Below are 21,278 nucleotides of genomic sequence, written 5' to 3' on the forward strand. Positions count from 1 at the left end.
ATATGAACTCTTATTTGTGACTCCTTTATCTTGAGATCTATCATTCTTTAGGCAGTGACTGCCTAAAACAGCTCTAGAGATGAAAGACTTGGCTTTCCTGATAATTCCAGCAAAGCTGCAGGGATTGGCTCTCCTTGGATCATGTGACCTTCCCTGAACCAATCACCATGGCCAGGTAGGTAGTGTATTCCTATTCGCTGCCCTGGTTCGTGTGTCCAGTCCTGAACCTATACCATGCCTAGGTAGGTAGTGTATTTTCATAGGCTGGCCTGGTTATGAGTCACTATGGCCAGGTAGTTAGCAAATTCTGATTGGCTACCCTGGGTCACGTTTCTATCCCAGAATCAATCACCATGGCCAGGCAGGTAGTGTATTCTCATTGGTTGTCCTGGTCATTGCCTATTCCTGAAACAATCACCATGGCCAGGTATATAATGTATTCTGATTGGCTACCCTGGGTCATGTGCCCAGTTCTGAAACAGTCACCAGGGCCTAGTAGATAGGGTATTCTGATTGGCTGTCCTGGGTCATGTGCCCAGCCCTAAGCAAATCACCATGGCCAGGTAGGTACTGTATTCTGATTGGCTATTCTGGGTCATGTGCCCAGCCCTGAACCAATCACTATGGTGAGATATGTAGTGTATTCTGATTCGCTGTCCTGAGTCTTACTCACCATGGCCAGGTAGGTAGTATATTCTGACTGGCTGTTCTGGGTCACATGTCCATCCTTGAAACAATCACCATGGACAGGTAGGCACTGAATTCTCATTGGCTGTCCTAGGTCATGTGCCCATCTCTGAACCAATCACAATGGCCAGTAGGAAATGTATTATGATTGGCTATCCAGGGTTCTGTGCCCATCCCTGAACCAATCACCATGGCCAGTAGGAAGTGTATTCTGATTGACTGTCCTGTGCACCAATCGACATGGGCAGGTAAGTAATGTATTCTGACTGGCTCTCCTGAGTCACGTGCTAATGCTTGAACCAATCACCTATGTGAGATAGGTAGGTAGCATATTCTGATGGTTTCCTGGGTACCCATCACCATGGCCAGATAGGTAGTGTTTTCTGATTGGCTGTCCTGGGTCACATGTCCATCCTTGAAACAATCACTATGGTCAAGTAGGAAGTGTATACTGATTGGCTGTCCTAGGTCATGTGTCTATCCCTGAACCAATCACTATGGCCAGATACACAGTGTATTCTGATTGCCTGTCCTGAGCGCCAATCAACATGGCCAGGTAGGTACTATTTTATGATTGGCTCTCTCCTCGGTCATGTGCTCAGCCCTGAACTTTTCACCATGGCCAGGTACATGGTGTATCCTGAATGGCTGTCCTGGATCATGTGCCCAACCCTGAAACAATCCCCATGGCCACATAGGTAGTGTATTCTTATTGGATGTCTAGAGTACCAATCACCATGGCCAGGTAGGTAGCATAATCTGATTGGCTATCCTGGGTCATGTGTTCTATCCCTGAACCAATCACCATGGCCAGATAGGTAATGTATTCTGATTGACTGTCCTGTGCACCTATCAACACAGCCAGGTAAGTAATGTATTCTGTCTGGCTCTCTGGAGTCATGTGCTCATCTTTGAACCAATTACATCTGCGAGGTAGGTAGTATATTTTGATTGGTGGTCCTGGGTACCAATCACCATGGCCAAGTAGGTACTATACTCTGATTGGCTGTCCTAGGTCATGGTCTATCCCTAAACCAAAGAACATGGCCAAGTAGGAATTCTGATTGGCTGTCCTGGGTCATGTGTCCATCCCTGAGCCAAACTCCATGGCCCGATAGGTAGTGTATTCTGATTGACTGTCCTGTGCACCTATCAACACGGCCAGGTAAGTAATGTATTCTGTCTGGCTCTCCAGAGTCATGTGCTCATCTTTGAACCAATCACCTATGCGAGGTAGGTAGTATATTCTGATTGGTTGTCCTGGGTACCAATCACCATGGTCAGGTAGGTAGTGTATTCTGATTGGCTGTCCTAGGTCACATGTCCACCCCTGAAACAATCACCATGGCCAAGTAGGTATTTTATTCTTATAGGCTGGCCTGAGCGCCAATCAACATGGCCAGGTAGGTACTATTTTATGATTGGCTCTCTCCTCGGTCATGTGCTCAGCCCTGAACTTTTCACCATGGCCAGGTACATGGTGTATCCTGAATGGCTGTCCTGGATCATGTGCCCAACCCTGAAACAATCCCCATGGCCACATAGGTAGTGTATTCTTATTGGATGTCTAGAGTACCAATCACCATGGCCAGGTAGGTAGCATATTCTGATTGGCTATCCTGGGTCATGTGTTCTATCCCTGAACCAATCACCATGGCCAGATAGGTAATGTATTCTGATTGACTGTCCTGTGCACCTATCAACACGGCCAGGTAAGTAATGTATTCTGTCTGGCTCTCCAGAGTCATGTGCTCATCTTTGAACCAATCACCTATGCGAGGTAGGTAGTATATTCTGATTGGTTGTCCTGGGTACCAATCACCATGGTCAGGTAGGTAGTATATTCTGATTGGCTTTCCTGGGTCACATGTCCACCCCTGAAACAATCACCATTGCCAAGTAGGTATTTTATTCTTATAGGCTGGCCTGAGCGCCAATCAACATGGCCAGATAGGTAGTATTTTCTGATTGGCTCTCCTCGGTCATGTGCTTAGCCCTGACCCAATCACCATGGCCAGGTAGGTGTTGTATTCTGATTGGCTATTCTGGGTCATGTGCCTATCCCTAAACCAATCACCATGGCCAGGTAAGTAGTGTATTCTAATTGGCTGTTCTGTGGATGAATCACCATAGCCAGGTATGTAGTATATTCTAACTGGCTGTTCTGGGTCACATGTCCATTCTTGAACTAACCACCATGGCCAGGTAGGTAGTATATTCTCATTGGCTATCCTGGGTCATGTGCCCATCCCCGAACCAAATACCATGGCCAGTAGGCAGTGTATTCTGATTGGCTGTCCCGGGTCACATGTCCATCCCTGAGCCAATCACTATGGCCAGTAGGAAGTGTATTCTGATTGGCTTTCCTGGGTCATGTGCCCAGCCCGGAACCAATCACTATGGTGAGATATGTAGTGTATTCTGATTCGCTGTCCTGAGTGTTAATCACTACGGCCAAGTAGGTAGTATATTCTGACTGGCTGTTCTGGGTCACATGTCCATCCTTGAAACAATCACCATGACCAGGTAGGCAATGAATTATCATTGGCTGTCCTGGGTCATGTGCCCATCCCCGAACCAATCATGATGGCCAGTAGGAAGCGTATTCTGATTGGCTGTTCTGGGTCATGTGCCCAGCCTGAACCAATCACTATGGTGAGATATGTAGTGTATCCTGATTCGCTGTCCTGAGTGTTAATCACCATGGCCAGATAGGTAGTGTATTCTGATTGACTGTCCTGTGCATCTATCAACATGGCCAGGTAAGTAATGTATTCTGTCTGGCTCTCCTGAGTCATGTGCTCATCTTTGAACCAATCACCTATGCGAGATAGGTAGTATATTCTGATTGGTTGTCCTGGGTACCAATCACCAGGTAGGTAGTGTATTCTGATTGGCTGTGCTGAGTCACATGTCCATCCCTGAAACAATCCCCATGGCCAAGTAGGTACTTTATTCTGATAGGCTGGCCTGAGCGCCAATCAACATGGCCAGGTAGGTACTATTTTCTGATTGGCTTTCTTCGTTCTTGTGCTCAGCCCTGAAACAATCACCATGGCCAGGTACATAGTATATGCTGGTTGGCTGTCTTGGGTGGTGTGCCCAGTCCTAAAGCAATCCCCATGGCCAAGTAGGTAGTTTATTCTGATAGGCTGGCCTGAGCGCCAATCAACATGGCCAGGTAGGTACTATTTTATGATTGGCTCTCCTCGGTCATGTGTTCAGCTCTGAACCAATTACCATGGCCAGGTACATAGTTTATCCCGATTGGCTGTCCTAGGTCGTGTGCCCAGCCCTGAAGCAATCCCCATGGCCACATAGGTAATATATTCTGGTTGGCTGTCCTGAGTACCAATCACCATGGCCAGGTAAGTCGCTTATTTTAATTGGTTATCCTGGGTCATGTGTTGCATCCCTGAACCAATCACCATTGCCAGGTAGGTAGTGTATTCTGATTGTCTGTCCTGGGTCATGGTGCACCCCTAAGCCCAACAACATGGCCAAGTAGGGATTCCAATTGGCTGTCCTCAGTCATGTGCCCAGCCCAGAACCAATCACCATGGCCAGGTATGTAGCATATTCTGATTGGCTATCCTAGGTCATGTGTTAATCCCTGAACCAATCACCATTGCCAGGTAGGTAGTGTATTCTGATTGATTTTCCTGGGTCATGGTCCACCCCTAAACCCAACATGAGCAGGTAGGAATTCTGATTAGCTGTCCTGGGTCACGTGAACCAATCGCCATGGCCAGGTAGGTACTGTATTCTGACTGGGTGTCCTGGGTTATGTGTCCATCCCTGAACTAATCACCTTGGTCAGGTAATGTACTCTGATTGGCTATCCGCAGTGTCTGGCCCTGTGTCTGGCCCTGAAACAATCACCGTTGTCACATAGGGAGTGTATTCTGATTGGCTTTCCTGGGCCATGTGTCCATTCCTGAACCAATCACTATGGCCAGATACACAGTGTATTCTGATTGGCTGTCCTGAGCGCCAATCAACATGGCCAGGTAGGTATTGTATTCTGACTGGCTGGTCTGGGTTATGTGTCCACCCTTGAAACCATCACTATGCCCAGATAGATAGTGTATTCTCATTGGCTGTTCTAGGTCATGTTTCTATCCCATGGCCAGGTTTTGTACTGTATTCTCATTGGCTGTCCTGGGTCATATGTCCAGCCCTGAACCAATCACTGTGTCCAGGTAGGTAGTGAGTTCTGATTGGCTATCCTTGGTACCAATCACCATGGCCAGGTATGTAGTATATTCTCATTGGCTGTCCTGGGTCATGTGCCCATCCCTGAACGAATCACCATGGTCAGGTGGGTAGTGTATTCTGATTGGTTATCCTGGATCATGTGCCTATCACTGAACCAATCACCCTAGCCACATGAGTAGTATATTCTTATTGGCTGTCATGGGTCATGCTCCCTTCCCTGTTTGTTTGGGGACGGGGGTGTTTATGATTAATAGAATTAGCATCTTACCTGAGGAGGAAGGTATGATTTCTGAAGCAAAAGATACTAGGAAATTAACACATCAACTGCATGTGTACAAGCATTTCCCTGAACAAAGAAATCTAATCATGTTATTTTGCAAAATAACATGCTAAAATTAACAAGGCTTATAGAAAAAAAATAAGAGTTGGGGTAGATCACTCAGAACTTTTACAACTTTATTAGCAGAGCATTGATAAATTTAAAAAAAATTAGTATCTCAGGCAATTACTTGAACAGCTCAGACACACATCTTGGTATGGTTAGAGGCTGCCTCTCTGGATACTAAAAATGCAAGGAACCAATAGAGAGAAAGTTCTGGCTTGGTAGAGCTGAGGTGTTGCAGATGGAAGCAGCATTCTAAGACAGTGGGCTACTATTAAGCTGGCCACAGGAGGAAGTGCCATCTGTCTAAAGCAAGAACCATGCAAACCTGGGGCGTACCTTCTTGGGAAGGAAGTCCTGGGTGCAGAGCCTCATCTCTATAGTTGTTTTTTTTTTTAAATAAAGCTTAACAGGCTCCTGGCTGGGGCACCTGGGTGGCTCAGTCACTTAAGTGTCTGCCTTCAGCTGAGGTCATCATCTCAGGGTCTTGGGATTGAGCCCTGCATCAGGCTCTGCACTCAGCAGGGAGTCTGCTTCTCCCTCTCCATGTGTGTATTCTCTCTCTCTCTCTCTCTCTCTCTCTCTTTCTCTCTCAAATAAATAAAATCTTTTTTTTAATTTCAAATAAATAAAATCTTTAACAAAAAAGAGACTCCTGACTATGCAGCAGGCAAGTTGAGTCCTATTTTCTTTCATGCTGAAATTATAGTTATATAATATATTATATTATATGTTATAATATGACTTCCACATTATATTCACATTGTTCCCCTATTTGCAATGGCATATAAGTTAGTTGTTATGGAAAATGTGTTCTAACAGGAGCGATAGTGTATTTTTTAAATTAACTTTCAAATATTTATTGAGCACCCATGATCTAATCCAGTCTTGTGTTTTTAAATTCCAATTATTTGCTAATGACTCCTAAATTTATATCTCTGGTCTGAACATTCCCTCTGAATTCCAGACCCTATCCAGGAAACTGCTTCACACCTTCACTTGAATGACTAATAGGAATCTGAAACTTACCTTGTACAAAATCCAACTCTTGGTATTTCCCCCACATCTTCTTTCTCTGAGGTCTTCTTTATCTTATTTAATGGCAAATCTACTCATATTGATACTGAACCAAAAAACCTTGCACCATTATTTCTACTTCTCTCTCTCTCATGCTCCACATGCAAGCCATTAGGAAACCCTGTCCATTCTACCTTTGAAACACATCTAGAATAGAACCACTTCTCATAATCTGCACTTTGGCTATCCTTGTAACAGTCACCATCACCTCTGCTGTATCACCGCAAACAGCTCAACCCACCTCCTTGCTTCTGCCCTTTGTGTCCTAGAATCTGTTCTCTCACAGTAGCTGGAATTATCCTTTAAAAAATACAATTCCAGAGCTGTCATACATCTGTTCAAAATCCTCCATTGTCGGGCACCTGGGTGGCTCAGTAAGTTAAGCCTCTGCCTTCGGCTCAGGTCATGATCTCAGGTTCCTGGGATCGAGCCCCACATCAAGCTCTCTGCTCTGTAGGAGGCCTGCTTCCTCCTCTCTCTCTCTCTCTCTCTCTCTCTCTCTGCCTGCCTCTCTGCATACTTGTGATCTCTCTCTGTCAAATAAATAAAATCTTTTAGGGGCACCTGGGTGGCTCAGTGGGTTAAGCCGCTGCCTTCGGCTCAGGTCACGATCTCAGGGTCCTGGGATCGAGTCCCGCATCGGGCTCTCTGCTCAGCGGGGAGCCTGCCTCCTTCTCTCTCTGCCTGCCTCTCCATCTACTTGTGATTTCTCTCTGTCAAATAAATAAATAAAATCTTTTAAAAAAATTTAAAAATAAATAAATAAATAAAATCTTTTAAAAAAAAATCCTCCATTGTCTGTCTCCCTGAGTAAAGACCCGATTTTTACAATGGTCCTCAATCTCCCACAGGATCTACTCGGTGCCATCATTCTAAACCCAGCCTCTTCCACAGTCTTTCTTGTTCACTCTCTTCACTTTGACCTTCCCATTTTGTCCCACACAAGGCTGGTGCACTGATTGTTCCCTCTGCCTAGAATGCTCTTCCCTCAAATATCATCAGGGCTCACTCTCTCAACATCATGTTTCTTCTCAAAAGTCCTCTATTCTTGAAGTCTCCTTGACTGCCTGATTTAATTATCATATGGTTTCACTTATTTGTGGAGCATAACAAAAAGCATGGAGGACAAAGGGAGATGGAGAGGAGAAGGGAGTTGGGGGAAATTAGAAGGGGAGGTGAACCATGAGAGACTATGGACTCTGAAAAACAATCTGAGAGGTTTGAAGTGGCGGGGGTGGGGGTGGGAGGTCGGGGGGACCAGGTGGTGGGTATTATAGAGGGCACGGATTTCATGGAGCACTGGGTGTGGTGCAAAAAACAATGAATACTGTTACACTGAAAATAAATTTTAAAAAAAATTTTTTAAATGACTCTCCCACCAAACCCTCAGCACTCCCTATGCAGCATTCCTCCTTTAGTTCCCTACATAGCTCTCGTCCTAACATAGTCAATATTGTACTCATTTATTTTTTGTCTCTCACTTGTTCAATAGAAGCCCCATGAAAACATGCATTTCTGTATTATTCAATGTGGTATCCCTAGTGCCTAGAACGCTATCTGGCATGTAGTAGGTGCTCGAAGAATATTTTTCTGTGTATTTGCCTACTAGGGGCCAAGAACTCTTCCAGGCATTAGGAACATGGCAATAAATAAAGGAGATAAAGCTTCTCCACTGTGTACATTGTGTGTGTTTCAGTCCCTAACTACCATCCTCTAGATAGTAGTTAGATAGCAGGACCTATTTCAATATCATTCAGCCTACTCTGTACAGAAAAACAAAGTTTTTATGCTTAAGAGAACAAATAATGTATATTATGCAATAAGGATTTCCCTACATATTTACTAATACTTGCAAATTGTATAAAGTCTGCTTGATGTGTGCCTTGATTTTTTTTTTTAAATCTGAAAAGCCCGATTCATCATTAAGTCTGATTCCACTGAACCATTTCTTCCCTGATAGGTAGTTCTATAAAATTTCGACTTTAAACTCTCACAATCAGACTATAATTCACAGATTATAATTCACAGATTCTGTTTTGTCATGGAAATATTCTACTCCGATCAGTACCCAACATAAAAGAAAAGGCCTGGAAAGTAAAATGCTAATGAAATAACATGATCATAATTATGGAGTTAGCACATGGACATGATGGGGCAGCACATAATGAAATGCTAATGAGATGGGGAGAGAGAATGTGTTGTGCGCTCAGAGGTGGACCCGTAACTGGTGGTTGGAGTGTATGGGCCTAAGATCTGGGCAATTCTGCATTTCCAGCCCACTGACTAGAGCACCCTTCCTGTACCTCCTTTTATCTTCTGGTTCACCTTTAGGCCTTTGACACCAAGGATGGTCAGGAGACCAAAGACCATTGCATTGCTTAACATGGTTCCATATCCTCCCTCTAGGTACCAGGGGATGGTTTCTTACTGAACCAAACACCAGAATGGAATCATCAAGTGAGGAGGTATTGATTTTTGTTCACATGAGTTTCATTATTCCTCTTGAAAATCTTTCAATCTGCCAGCTGCTCCCACCAACATCAGGGCCCCCAGAGGCTCAGTGTTTCCTCATTAAAACTTTTTCATGGGCTAGAACAGTTAAGACAATGTGGAAATTTAAATGAGAACCCTATAACATCCCAAGGAAGAGAATAAACAAGAAGTAGTATAGAGAGAATCAATTATCTCTAGGAATAAAAAGCATTATTCTATTCTTTACTTATCAAGATATTTACATGTATCTTTGATTGTCCTCTTAGCAGCCCTAAAAGATAAGATAGGTCTTATCACACCCATTTTAGTGATGAGGAAACTGAGGCTCAAAAAGTTTAAATACTTTGTCCATGGGCACCTAGCCAGTTAGTGAAAGAGCCAGAAAGTTCTACTCCTCACAAGTTCAGTGCTTGTATCGATTAGCCTTAGCCACAAACTGCTGCCCCAGGAGTCAGTGGCTTACAACCGGAATCATTTACTCTCATGTATCTGTGGGTTAGATGAGAGTCAGCTGATTCAGGCTGAGCTCAGCTGCAAATGACTCTTTTGAGCCTGTTATGATCGAGGGGTATAAATCTGATGCCAGCTCTTCTTATAGTTAGTATGAGGGTAAGACAAAAGAGGAAACATGCGAAGTCTCATTAGGCTAAGAATTGGCATGGCATCATTTTCACCTCATTCCATTGACCCAATAAAGTCCTTTGGCTGAACTTACAGTTAAGGGACAGGAGAGTGTCCCCATCCACGGAGGGCACTGCAAAATTACATAGCTAAGAACGTCTATACAGGAAAAGATAAGGAATTGGAGTCATTGATGTATTCTCACCCACGGTTCTTCTGCATTGCACCAGGCAACTTCTCCATATGGGCTTCTCATCTCCGTTCTAGCTCCCTATGGCTGAGACAACAGATGTCCATTCTGTCCTCAAACTAGAGTCAAAGGATGTGATCACAGCTGCCCCACTGCATTCCTCCTGACAGTCTTGTCTGGTTTATTAACTAGAAACATTATATCATCTCTCCTGGGAGACCTACCTCTAAAACATGGGGGAGTGGCCTTATCAAGTTCACTGCAAATCTACAATACAGAAAGCCCTATAAATCAGAAGAACTGTGAAACTCATACAATGAGATTCATATACAGCCATCAAGAGCGGGTCATTCTATGGATCTGAACCATTGTCGCTGGACACTTACTCTCTCTCTTTTCAATCAACCAGTTCATGCGATTGTTTTTCTGTTGAGTACCTACTGCGTGTCAAGCATTGCACGAGGTACTTGAGATGTGTGATAAGTACAGTAGCCACAGGCTCTGCCCTCACAGAAGCGTCTTCCCTCACCTTGATAAACGAGTATCACTGAAGTGCATTCGTGAATTCAGGTCACGTTATACATACCCACATTTGCATAACTTATTTGCATCTTAACAAGAATTTTAACCCCAGCTGTTACCCTTGTTGTTATGTCTGGCCCTGATGGGTTAAGGAACACTTTCTGAGCAGGAATGGTTTTCTGTAATCTGAACACTAGGAAGTCACTAAAATGAAACCCCGTACCCACAGTGCAGGGACTCAGCGGAAACCCTGCCTGGAAGGCGAAGGCAATTTTGTGGATACTTAGTGCTCTTCAGCGAAGTCATGCACAAGGATCTTTAAGTACCTGTTAAGTGTTGGGTCCTGAAGGATTATAGGCTCCGCAGTACAATGGCCCAGGTTTGAGACCTCACTCCGCCACTTATGAGCCATAGCACCGCTCCGGCTTCTGTTTCCTCATGTGTCAGAATGGAGATCGTCAGAATAATTGTTCATAGAGTTACTGTGAAGTTTAAATAAGATAATCGATATAAGCACTTAGCACAGCACTTGACACATTGTAGATGCTGAATGAATGCTTGGCTGTCATTATCTGGTCAGGGTACAAAGGAAGGGTGCAAAATAAATTGAACAAATTATTCCTGTCTCTAAGAAATGAATAATCCATTTCAGAAGAGAAGGCATATATCAAGCAACAAAAAAAAAAAATCACAAGATGATTATATTAGTTAAGGTTCTTTCATTTGCAAGCAATAGAAATTAACTTTGCCTCATTGAAATAAAAAAGATGGACTGTAAGAGCAAATGCATCGTAATCCTTCAGGGGTCTTCCACAAGCTCAGAAACAAGTGTATCCCCTAAGCCTTAAAGAGACAAGAAGCAGGCCAACTCCCGAAATTCAACAGCTAGTACCGGGTGCGGATCCTGGGTCTCCAGTTCAGCCAGGAGTGTGACTTGAACTCCAGCACCCCCCAATCATAGAATATTTGGCCACCTGTGACCACCTGTGACCTCTTCACCCTCATCCCCTACAGTGCTCCAGACACTTGACCTTGTTTTTCTTCAAAACAGGGGCACACTATACCTCAGGAACTTCCTTACCACTCTCTTCTCTTAAATAACCCCAGGAATCACTTACCTCCTTCAAATGTTTACTCAAATATTATCTGCTTGGGGAAGCCTTTCCTGACAAGATTATTTAACATCACAACACATCCCACCGCCACCATATACACACACACATACCGCTACACGTGAGTACTTCTACTCCCTCCTTCTGTTTTTCTCGGGAGTATTTATAACCTTCAGTACCTGTCAGCTAGTTCTGCATAACAAAACACTGCACACATAGCAACTGAAAACAGCAACCATTTTATTTAGCTCAGGATCCCGAGGGCTGGCTGCGCAGGTCTTTGGGCCTAACCGATTCAGCAGATCTCTTCTGGCAGGTCAGCTGAAAGCTGAATGACCCACCAGTGGTTGGCAGGCTGAGAAAGCTCTGTTCTCTTCCATGTGGCTTTCTCACCTTCCAGCACTCTTCCTTGGATTCATGCACACAGCGGTCTCAAGGTCTGAAGAATAGTAAGGGGGTGATGTCCCAGGGAGCTAGTACTTTTCAAACCTTGCTTGCATATTTGTCTCATTTGCTAATGTCCTGTTGACCAAAGCAAGTCACATGGCCAACTTTGGTTTAAGAGATTGAGAAATCGATTCCAATTCTTGGTAAGAAATGCCACAAAGTCCTACCGCGAAGTAACGTGAGGAAGAGGTGTATGAACAGGGCTGGGAGGTATTTGTGGCCATGCTTGCAATCTAACACATCTTCTTTTTTTTTAAGATTTTATTTATTTATTTGAAAGACAGAGATCACAAGCAGGCAGAGAGGCAGACGGGGGGGCGGGGGAAGCAGGCTCCCCACGGAGCAGAGAGCCCGATGTGGGGCTCGATCCCAGAACCCTGAGATCATGACCTGAGCCGAAGGCAGAGGCTTAACCCACTGTGCCACCCATTGAGGTGCCCCTCTACCACATCTTCTAACATAGCATGTCATTTACTTATTTATTTGGCCGACTATAAAAATGACTTGCAGTACATTCCTGAATCCCTGCTGCAAGAATGGTAGTCTGTCCATCAGTTACCACATTTGTATGTTCCAGCTTCTGCGCAGTCTTTTAACTGTTTTAATAGCACAATATACTAACTACCTTAGCAACTGCACAGACAAAATCAACATCCCACATGAACATTTAAATGAATGCAAATCAACCTAATGGCCTCTCCTGGAGGGAGCATTATCATGCAATGAACATTTGCTCTAACGGATATTATATATGCATATGAGATTTTAATTTTGATATACTTTCACACGGACATATTTTCAATTCAACGCAAATCTACTTATAGTATATCGTTAAGGCTGAATCAGTCTGTATTCTAGTGTGTGTACGTGTGTGCTTAATACCAATATAAACAACGAGGTTTAGTTTTCAAAATATCAAGTGTTCTGTTCTGCTGACCATTCCCACACCCCCACACCAGCCTTATCATGGAGCACCTTATTTTAAAGATGGGGATGTGATGGCTTTCCCTTCTACATCTTTTTTTTCCTTACTTTTCTCCAACCATCCTCTACTCTCTCACTTTCCTCGATGTTGTCTTGGACTTTTTTGTTGAAGATATTATAAAGGCACAGTGCTGTCATTACTATTTATAAACGCACATGAAGAAAAGGAAGGAGGTGATGAAGGAATGAAGGAGTGGGGAAAGCTAGAATTAATTGAACACTTGCTCTGTGCCAGGCATGAAAACCTTATATTAGTCCTCTGTGGTAGATATTATTGTACCCATCTTACAGCTAAGGAAACAAAGACACAAAAAGTTTAAGCAATTTACCAAAGGTCATAGAATTACTAAATGGCACACTGGGCATTGAACCTAGGTGTGTGGGAACAAAACTTTCCTCAAACCTTAGCAAAGGTGGACCAGAGAACTTTTTAAGTTCTCATTAACAACCTCTCCTGGAAAGTGTTTACATTTCTGACAAAAATGTTTGGGCACTCTTCTGATAAATGTTGATGAGATGTACAGCCCTGTCCAGGAAGTGATATTTACACTTGCAATGCATTAACCACACGGCCAACCATCTTTCTTGTCGGTGTCCTAGAACCAGATCTTCTGTTACCTAGTTTAGCATCAAGGTCTAACCACACTCTCATCCTAGTCAAAGATGTCTTTCGGTAGTGTTATCATACTGCTGGGAGAAGTGTAAATGTGTACAACTACTCTGGAAAACTTTTTGACACTATCTCTAAAAGCTCTGCTTATGCAAACCCTTTGACCCAACAATTCTATTCTTGGGTATATACCTAAAAGAAAGTAGTACACATTCCTCCAAAAGCCTCGTACAAGAAGAGTCAAAACTGCATTCTTTCTTTTTTCTTAATTTAATTAATTTTTTTTATTTTAACCAATCTCCACACCCAATGTGGGGCTCAAACTCATGACTCTGAGATCAAGAGTCATGTGCTCTTCCAACAGAGCCAGCCAGGTGGCCCCACAACTTCATTATTTCTGATCACCAAACCCCAGAAGGAATTCTAATGTTTGAGAACACAGAAACAGACAAGTAAATTGTGATGTAGTCATATAGTGGATGGTCACACAGCAATAAAGACAAATGAACTACTGCTACACAGAAAACAAACAAAAAAAACAAAAAAACCATGGGTGATGCTCAAGGCACAAAACAGAAGATATGCTGTCATTTCATTGCATAAAGTTCAAGAGCAGACAAGATTCATCCATGGTGACCCACATGAGGTAAAGCAGGCTTGGTAGGGAAGAGGCATGAGGGCGCTTTCTCCTGTGGTGGGAATGTTCTGTACCATGATCTGGATTGTGGTTATACAACTGTAAAAATTCAAACCTAACTGTATGTATGTTATACTTCAAAAAAAAATCTAAAAAATCCTATTCCAGAAAGATTTTTCACCTTTAGTTGCCATGAGTTTGAATAAAACCTTTGACACGTACTGACAATCACCAATATGTCTGAGAAACGCATTCAGTGAATAGAATTAGGCTCTTTTGCTGGTATTTATCCAGCCAGAGGGCAACCTGTCCTTCACAGCTGTACTTGAACTTACCCTTCATCGCCAGTATATCTAAAGCTCGTAGTACATCTAGCTCTCAGGTTAGCAGCTGACTTCCTTCCACTTGTCTACTGTTGGCCAGGAAGACAGGAATCTCCCTGTACCATCTGTCTGTGTTTCCCCACAGTTCCTGCCTTGGTGTGATGCCCACTGAGGGGCTGTTGAATTAAATCCCAGCAGAAGTTGCTTCATAGACTCCACTCACTTTCTATCTCTCCTAAGAGATAAATGATTTGGGGCAAGTTTAGCATGCATACGGTTCCCCATAAGCAATCCTGGCTCTGATAGTCCCCTTCTCCTGCATCTTTCAGATGCCCAGAAAGTGTAAGGTGATGCTAACAACTGCAAAGTATTACCAACAGGCCCACAAGTGATAGAGAGAACCATGCTTCTCTCTAAGTAAGTCTGTGGTGTTTGCCTTAAAACATACACTCATGGCAAGTTCTTTGGATTATTCAAGTACGCGCACACACACGCGCGCGCGCGCGCGCGTTTAAGTCTCAGATACATAATGAGATATATTTACATACCATGCAATTCACCCATTGAAACTATACAATTTAATGTTATTTACTATGTTCACAGGGTTGCACAACCATCACAACAATCCATTTTGGAACATTTTCATCATGCCACAAAGAGACCCCATACCCATTAGCACTCACTCTCCATTTCCCCCCCAATCCTTTAGTTCTAAGCAACCAATAATCTCTTTCTTTCCCTACAGAATTGCCTATTTGGGATGTTTCATAAATGAGATCATACAGTATGTGGTCTTCTGTGACTGGCTTCTTTCGCTTAGCATCGTGCTTGAAGGTTTACGGCACACATAATAACGTACTTTGTTCATTTATGGTTGACCTTTGAACAACCTGGGGGTGAAGGGCACCAAACCCCACACAGTTGAAAATCTGCGTATAACTTTGGACTCCCCCACAACTTAACGACCGAGAGCCTATATTTGAGCCTTACCAATAACATAAATGAAATCAACACGTATTTTGCAAGTTATATGCATTATATGCTGTAATCTGACCAAAAAAGTAGAGAAAAGAAAATGTTATTAAGAAAATTATAATATATTAAGAAAATACATTTCTAGTACCACACTGTATTTATGGGAAAATGTGCATATAAGTGCACCCATGCAGTTTAAAACCATGTTGCTCAAGGGTCAGCTGTATTTTGCTTTGCCTAATAATATTCCATTGTATGAAGATGCCACAATTTATTTATCTGTTTACCAGCTGATGGACATTTTAGTTGTTCCCACGTTTTGGCTGCTCTGAATAGTGCTCCTATGAACATTCATGTACACATCTCTGTGTACACATACATTTTCATTTTTCTGGGGTATACACCCAGGAGTAGAATCCCTGGGTCATATGGTAACTGTATGTTTCACCAAACTTTGAGAGTTCCAATTTCTCCACATCCACATTGGTACTTGTGATTATCTGGTTGGTTTTTTTTTTTTTTTTCAATTACAGCCAACCCAGTGAGTGTGAAGTGGTATCTCCTTGTGGTTTTGATTTGCATTTCCCTAATGATTAGCGATGAGTGTCTTTTCATGTGCTTATTGGTCATGTGATATCTTCTTTGGAGAAATGCCTGTTTAAGTCCTTTGACCATTTTTAATTGGACTGTGTCTGGATAATTCTTACACAGAGCAAAATCGAAATACAAAACTTAAGAAGACGCGTGATTCCCCTTTAATTTTCTCTCAGAGCGACAAGGCCAGTATACAAATAACAGGTTTTAGGATATCAGGCAAGCAACAGGGTAACATCATGAAGATAAAACAATGCAGGAAAACAATCTCAATGAAGTCTAATTAGGATATATTTTTTGTCTATTTGGAAAACAAGTTAATTCCAGTTGTGTAAGACTGCACATTTACCTCAAACACTAGCAACCTTCCACTTATTCGATTTTTCTTTCAGCTAAAAACCAAGGAACTGTTAAATTGCCAACAGGCTTTCATTTTGTCAGAACTGAGATTAAAAAGCACCCAAGAGAAGTTTAAGCAATTCTTTTCCACTGGGTGGGCTATTAGGCAAATTGCACTCTGCTTCTCAATATTTCTAATAAAGACTCTTTCCCAATTATCCGCCAATACCAGCCCATCCACATCCAGGAGTTACTTGGCTTCCTATGACCTTATGATGAAAACACAAAGCCTATGCAGTACCTCAAAATAACTCTAGGATTAGTAATATCTGTTGTAAAAGAGTCAGCTTACCTTTTGATTTGGTTTGGTTTGGTTTAGTTTTGTATGCACCTTGAGAATTGTCCCCATTGCACTGCTCAGTAGACTGGCACCAACTCCCAAACCTGAAAGAGTCATAGCCACTAAGAAGTAGGATTCTGCTGAACAGTCTGCAACAATCCAAAGGCTGCAACGGGAAGTTCCATGGGCCTGACACGCTCTCACCGGCCCATAGGAAGGGTTTTCAGTCACTTAGAGTTCCTGTTTTGACCTCTGCAGAAACAGTCCCTTTGCTAACAGGCTCTGCTCAGCACTCTTTTCTGCTGTGGTTATTATCCTCTGCCAGCCTGATGTTCTTTCTTTCTTTCTTTCTTTCTTTCTTTCTTTCTTTCTTAGTTTGTTTATTTCAGAGAGTGCGACAGAGACAGGGAGAGAGAGCAGAGGGAGAGGAAGAGGCAAGAATCCCAAGCAGACTCCTCACTGAGCATGGATCATGACCCAAGCTGAAACCAAGAGTCGGATGCTTAACTGAATGAGCCGCCCAGGCGCTCCATGATGTTTTGCCTTAAATCTAAGTTTCCCTACGATGCAGGATTGAGAAAAGCAGCAGGCATGTGTCCTCTTCAGTTCTGCTTGTAAATTCAGTTCTTTTATGGAACCCACAGTCCTTGCGATCAAGTGTCTGATTAGAGATTTTTCACTTCCCGAGGCCACCCACTTTATTTTATCTTTGCTTCTGAAAGCTGGAGTAAGGGCAAGGAACACCTTTCCCTCTTCTTTCTAAGGTCTTAGAATCAAAGTAGTTAGAGTGTCAACTTAAAAGGGTCAGACCTGGGCGCTGGGGGTGACTCAGTGGGTTAAGCCTCTGCCTTCGGCTCAGGTCATGATCTCAGGGTCCTGGAATGGAGCCCCATATTGGGCTCTATGCTTGGCAGGGAGCCTGCTTCCTCCTCTCTCTCTCTGCCTGCCTCTCTGCCTACTTGTGAACTCTCTCTGTCAAATAAATAAATAAAATCTTCAAAAAAAAAGGGGGTCAGACCTGACTTTAAGCCCAGATTCACCCCGTTACTGGCTATGATGCTTTGGGTGGGTTTATTGACAAGTTCTAGATTCCAGTCTTCAGCATCTTAAGCAGGAAGGGAATTTAAATGAATGTTAAAAGCACATGGAATGAGCTTCGAAGGGATGAGACAAAGTCTCTAAGCTGAGCTTCCAGTAACACTCCCAGAACATGTGGCAGGGCTCACCCTGCCTCCTTGTCTTCTATCTTGACATTCATGGTAGAGAAGCATTTATCATTGCGCAGTATAGTTTGAATTCAAAATACAGTTATACTTAACAACATTAAAAAGTAGTGATCAGGGGCGCCTGGGTGGCTCAGTGGGTTAAAGCCTATGCCTTTGGCTCAGGTCATGATCCCAGCGTCCTGGGATCGAGCCCCACATCGGGCTCTCTGCTCAGCAGGGAGTCTGCTTCCCCCCTCTCTCTCTGCCTGCCTCTCTGCCTGCTTGTGATCTCTGCCTGTCAAATAAATAAAACTATTTAAAAAAAAAAAGTAGTGATCACAGATACCATCCAGATATTCTCCTTAAAAAGTGAGAGAATCCCTCACTTTGTCCTTTCTGTTCCAGTTGCTCAAATACTTAGAATTTGGGATGCCAGAGCTCAAATGGGAGATCACCAGATGTCTCCATAGTAAACAGTTACTATAAGCATAACAATTAAGCCCTGTGCTTGGGGAAAAAAAAAGATGGACAAGTAGAATTGAGTGGAATAAACATTGGATGAGACACTAGGAAAACCAAATTCTGTGTCCAGATCTGCCAACGTATTCTTTGTGGGAGCTTAGGCAGGGCACTGGACCTCTCTGACCTCAGTAACCTCATCCAGAAAATGAAGGAATTGGCCCCATTACTAAAGCCAGTTTTTATATATACATCACTAAAATTGGTTCCTGTCAGAGCTGAAAGCAAGATTCAAGGTGTTTGTGGAAAATTATTAGCTCAGTCCTGTGCTGTCTCCTTTTTCTCCCAGTTCAGCCCCTTTAGGGGAAAAGTGGGCTAATTGTAGAGGATTTATCTCTCCCTCTAAATGAGGGTATTCAGGCTGTGCTTCTTGAATGCTGAAGAAATTGAGGAATTTCAGACCTCCTGCCTGCTATCACACTTCTCCTAACATAGGCATTCCCAGCTTGTTGAGAAAGACAGCACTTGTTTGAAACATGGGACAGTCAATATGTATTTGCTCTCAATATTTTTACAAAATTTGACCTGAAATATCTTTTATTCCCCTCTAGCTCATAAGCTCCTTGAGGACATCTTTGTGCTTATTTTATGGCTTAGTGGTACCTGACATATAGTAGGTACTCAATATGATTACAAGAAGGTGTGCAATGATCAAAAAAGGAGAACTAGATACATCATTTAAGAATGATTTTATTAGAAATCAATTAAAAATAGAAATAATTTCATAATTTTATAATCCTTCCTGCCAGAATCCAGATGTCCAACATCCTATAGTAGTATTCATCCGCACAGCCTTTTCTAGCTGTGTTCAATCCATAGAAGTGCTTCTTATTCTTATCAAATGTCATGAAGTCATCTGTAAGCCTGAAGTGGCTTCTCTGATCTCCTGTGGAAAATGCTCCTAAAAACTCGCGCCCGCCATTTTTATTTTTTTGTGAGGAGGAAGTGAACAGTTTAACATCCATCACTCCGGGAATATTTTTACTTCTGGCTTTTTTGTTCTTGGTTCTAACATGATTTAAAAGATAAAATGTTTGGAAAGAACACTCATTTAGTATGAGTTGTATATGCATAAGACATTTCTCTGACCATATTACATAGTCCAAACATCTTCATTACATTTGAATGTCGAAAGAGCAAACAGCTCGCATGGATATTTACTCTGCAAGCAAATACCCAGGATAAACATTGCATCCAGTCACCGGTTGTATATTTTCTTGCCTTAGAAGTCTCTACTGAGCTGTGAATTGTAGAGTTTGACATATCAGCAGAAAAAAGTACCTACAGACTTAAAACTTTGAAACAAGACTCACCCTTTGTTAAGAACTGCTCTGAGGAAGGAAGGAGTCAGAGGCTAACTACCTCCAATTCCCAATTCCTTAGCAAATCCAAAGTACAGACTTGCTTTTATATCTGAGTATACGCACTGTTTTAGTTTGGAATTCCTTAAAAGTGGAGCTGGGAATAAGGTTCTCCCCTGGGCATATTTTGGGTTTTCGGTACATGATTAAATCATATATCATTGTTCTTGCCCTCTGTGATTCCTCATAGTTTCAGGAGGTACAAAGGGCTCACTTTCTTGTTTTCCAGAATACACACACACACACACACACACACATATTTGCATTTTCTAGGAACTGGACAGAGTAGAGGTTTGTTTTATGTGCTTGGTCTACAATAATAAATTGACATTATTTATTTTCACTAAACCTGTGATAATAAACTTGGCAAGCACTAAAATCTCTATTTTGAGTTTATTACCATCTCTACTAAGAGTGGATCTCAGTTCTAGAAACCTATCTAGAGCTAGCCCTTCTCCACCAAAACATTTTACAGCAAAATTTGCTACCTGCCATGGATAATGAGTGTCACATGTTTCCATTCTTCCTCTTCCCAGAATGGGAGCTTTAACTGTGGTTATCTTATCCCTCCTCGCTATGGTATATGAGATGGTGAGGCGGCTGGTCATTTGTCTGTACATTTACAGGGTTGCCAGACCATGAGAAGTCAAATACAAACCTCAGCGTCACCTTGAAGTGTTGAATCACTGTGTTATAGTACACCTGAAACTAATATGACACTGTAGGTTAACTAACTGGAATTTAAATAAAAATTTCAAAAAAAAAAACTATGCATCACCCAGAAATGCTGGGTTTTGAGTTAGATAAAAATAACTACGTGACTTTTTGTGTTGTTTCCCTGGGGAAAGTGGTATTCACGGATACTTGGGTGGCCAGAGAGTGAGCTGTGGCCTGGACTGCTAAATGTACCCAATATTCATTATTTATTTTTATTTTTTAGTACTAGAGGCCTCCCCCCACCTTTTAAACTAGGTAGCCACTTAGCTAAAGACATTTCCCAGACCCCATTGCAGCTAGTTGTGGTGACAATGGATGTGTACAACACTCGAGTCATATCCTTAAAAGGAAGATGTCTGGCCCCTATTTCATATTCCCTTTTTTCACCCATGGGTTAATACCGATGTGGTGGTGTTGAGTTTCCTTTGGCTCTGAGGATGAGGGAAACAACCAAGGGGTTTGTAGAGCAGCAGGAAGAAGGGTATGTGAGTTTTGTGTTAATCCTGTTCACCAGGGCTCCCTTATCCTTCTGTTCTATCGATCAGCTTGGACTTTCACACAGAAGAGAAATAAACCTTCCTTCTTGTTAAAGCCATTGTTACTTCGTCTTCACTAAAACAGCTGAACCAATACACACAGGCTGCTTCCGTAATAATTCCAGTTGTCTCAAATAAGACACTAATTAATGCCTTTGCTGGAAAGCCTCCTCCTCTTTCAAATTTAGTTGATTATAAGTAATCAGCTTGTTGAGACATTTCACGGACAATACAGTTTTTTAATTGAGAGGCATAGTCCTTATGCAATCTCATATTTCTTCTCAAAATTGGTTTTAATTGCTTGGTAAATATAATTATGGGGGAAATTACTGGTTTTTATGTTGCTAAAGGTTTTCAGATAGTATGCTATCTCTGCATTTCAGTTTGGA

General features: G+C 42.5%; 1 protein-coding gene across 1 annotated transcript in view; it reads left to right on the top strand.

The window, feature by feature from the left end:
• The first annotated feature begins 927 nt into the window (after nt 1-927).
• DYNLT3 (dynein light chain Tctex-type 3) overlaps nt 928-21,278 on the top strand; it is a 42,383-nt gene continuing 22,032 nt past the window's right edge. Inside the window, exons 1-2 of the mRNA XM_044234740.1 lie at nt 928-935; nt 1,549-1,552. Coding sequence (XP_044090675.1) covers nt 928-935; nt 1,549-1,552 — 12 coding nt within the window. The remainder of the gene's footprint in view (nt 936-1,548; nt 1,553-21,278) is intronic.

The sequence above is a fragment of the Neovison vison genome, chromosome X (genome assembly GCF_020171115.1).
Source record: "Neovison vison isolate M4711 chromosome X, ASM_NN_V1, whole genome shotgun sequence".
NCBI lineage: Eukaryota > Metazoa > Chordata > Mammalia > Carnivora > Mustelidae > Neogale > Neogale vison.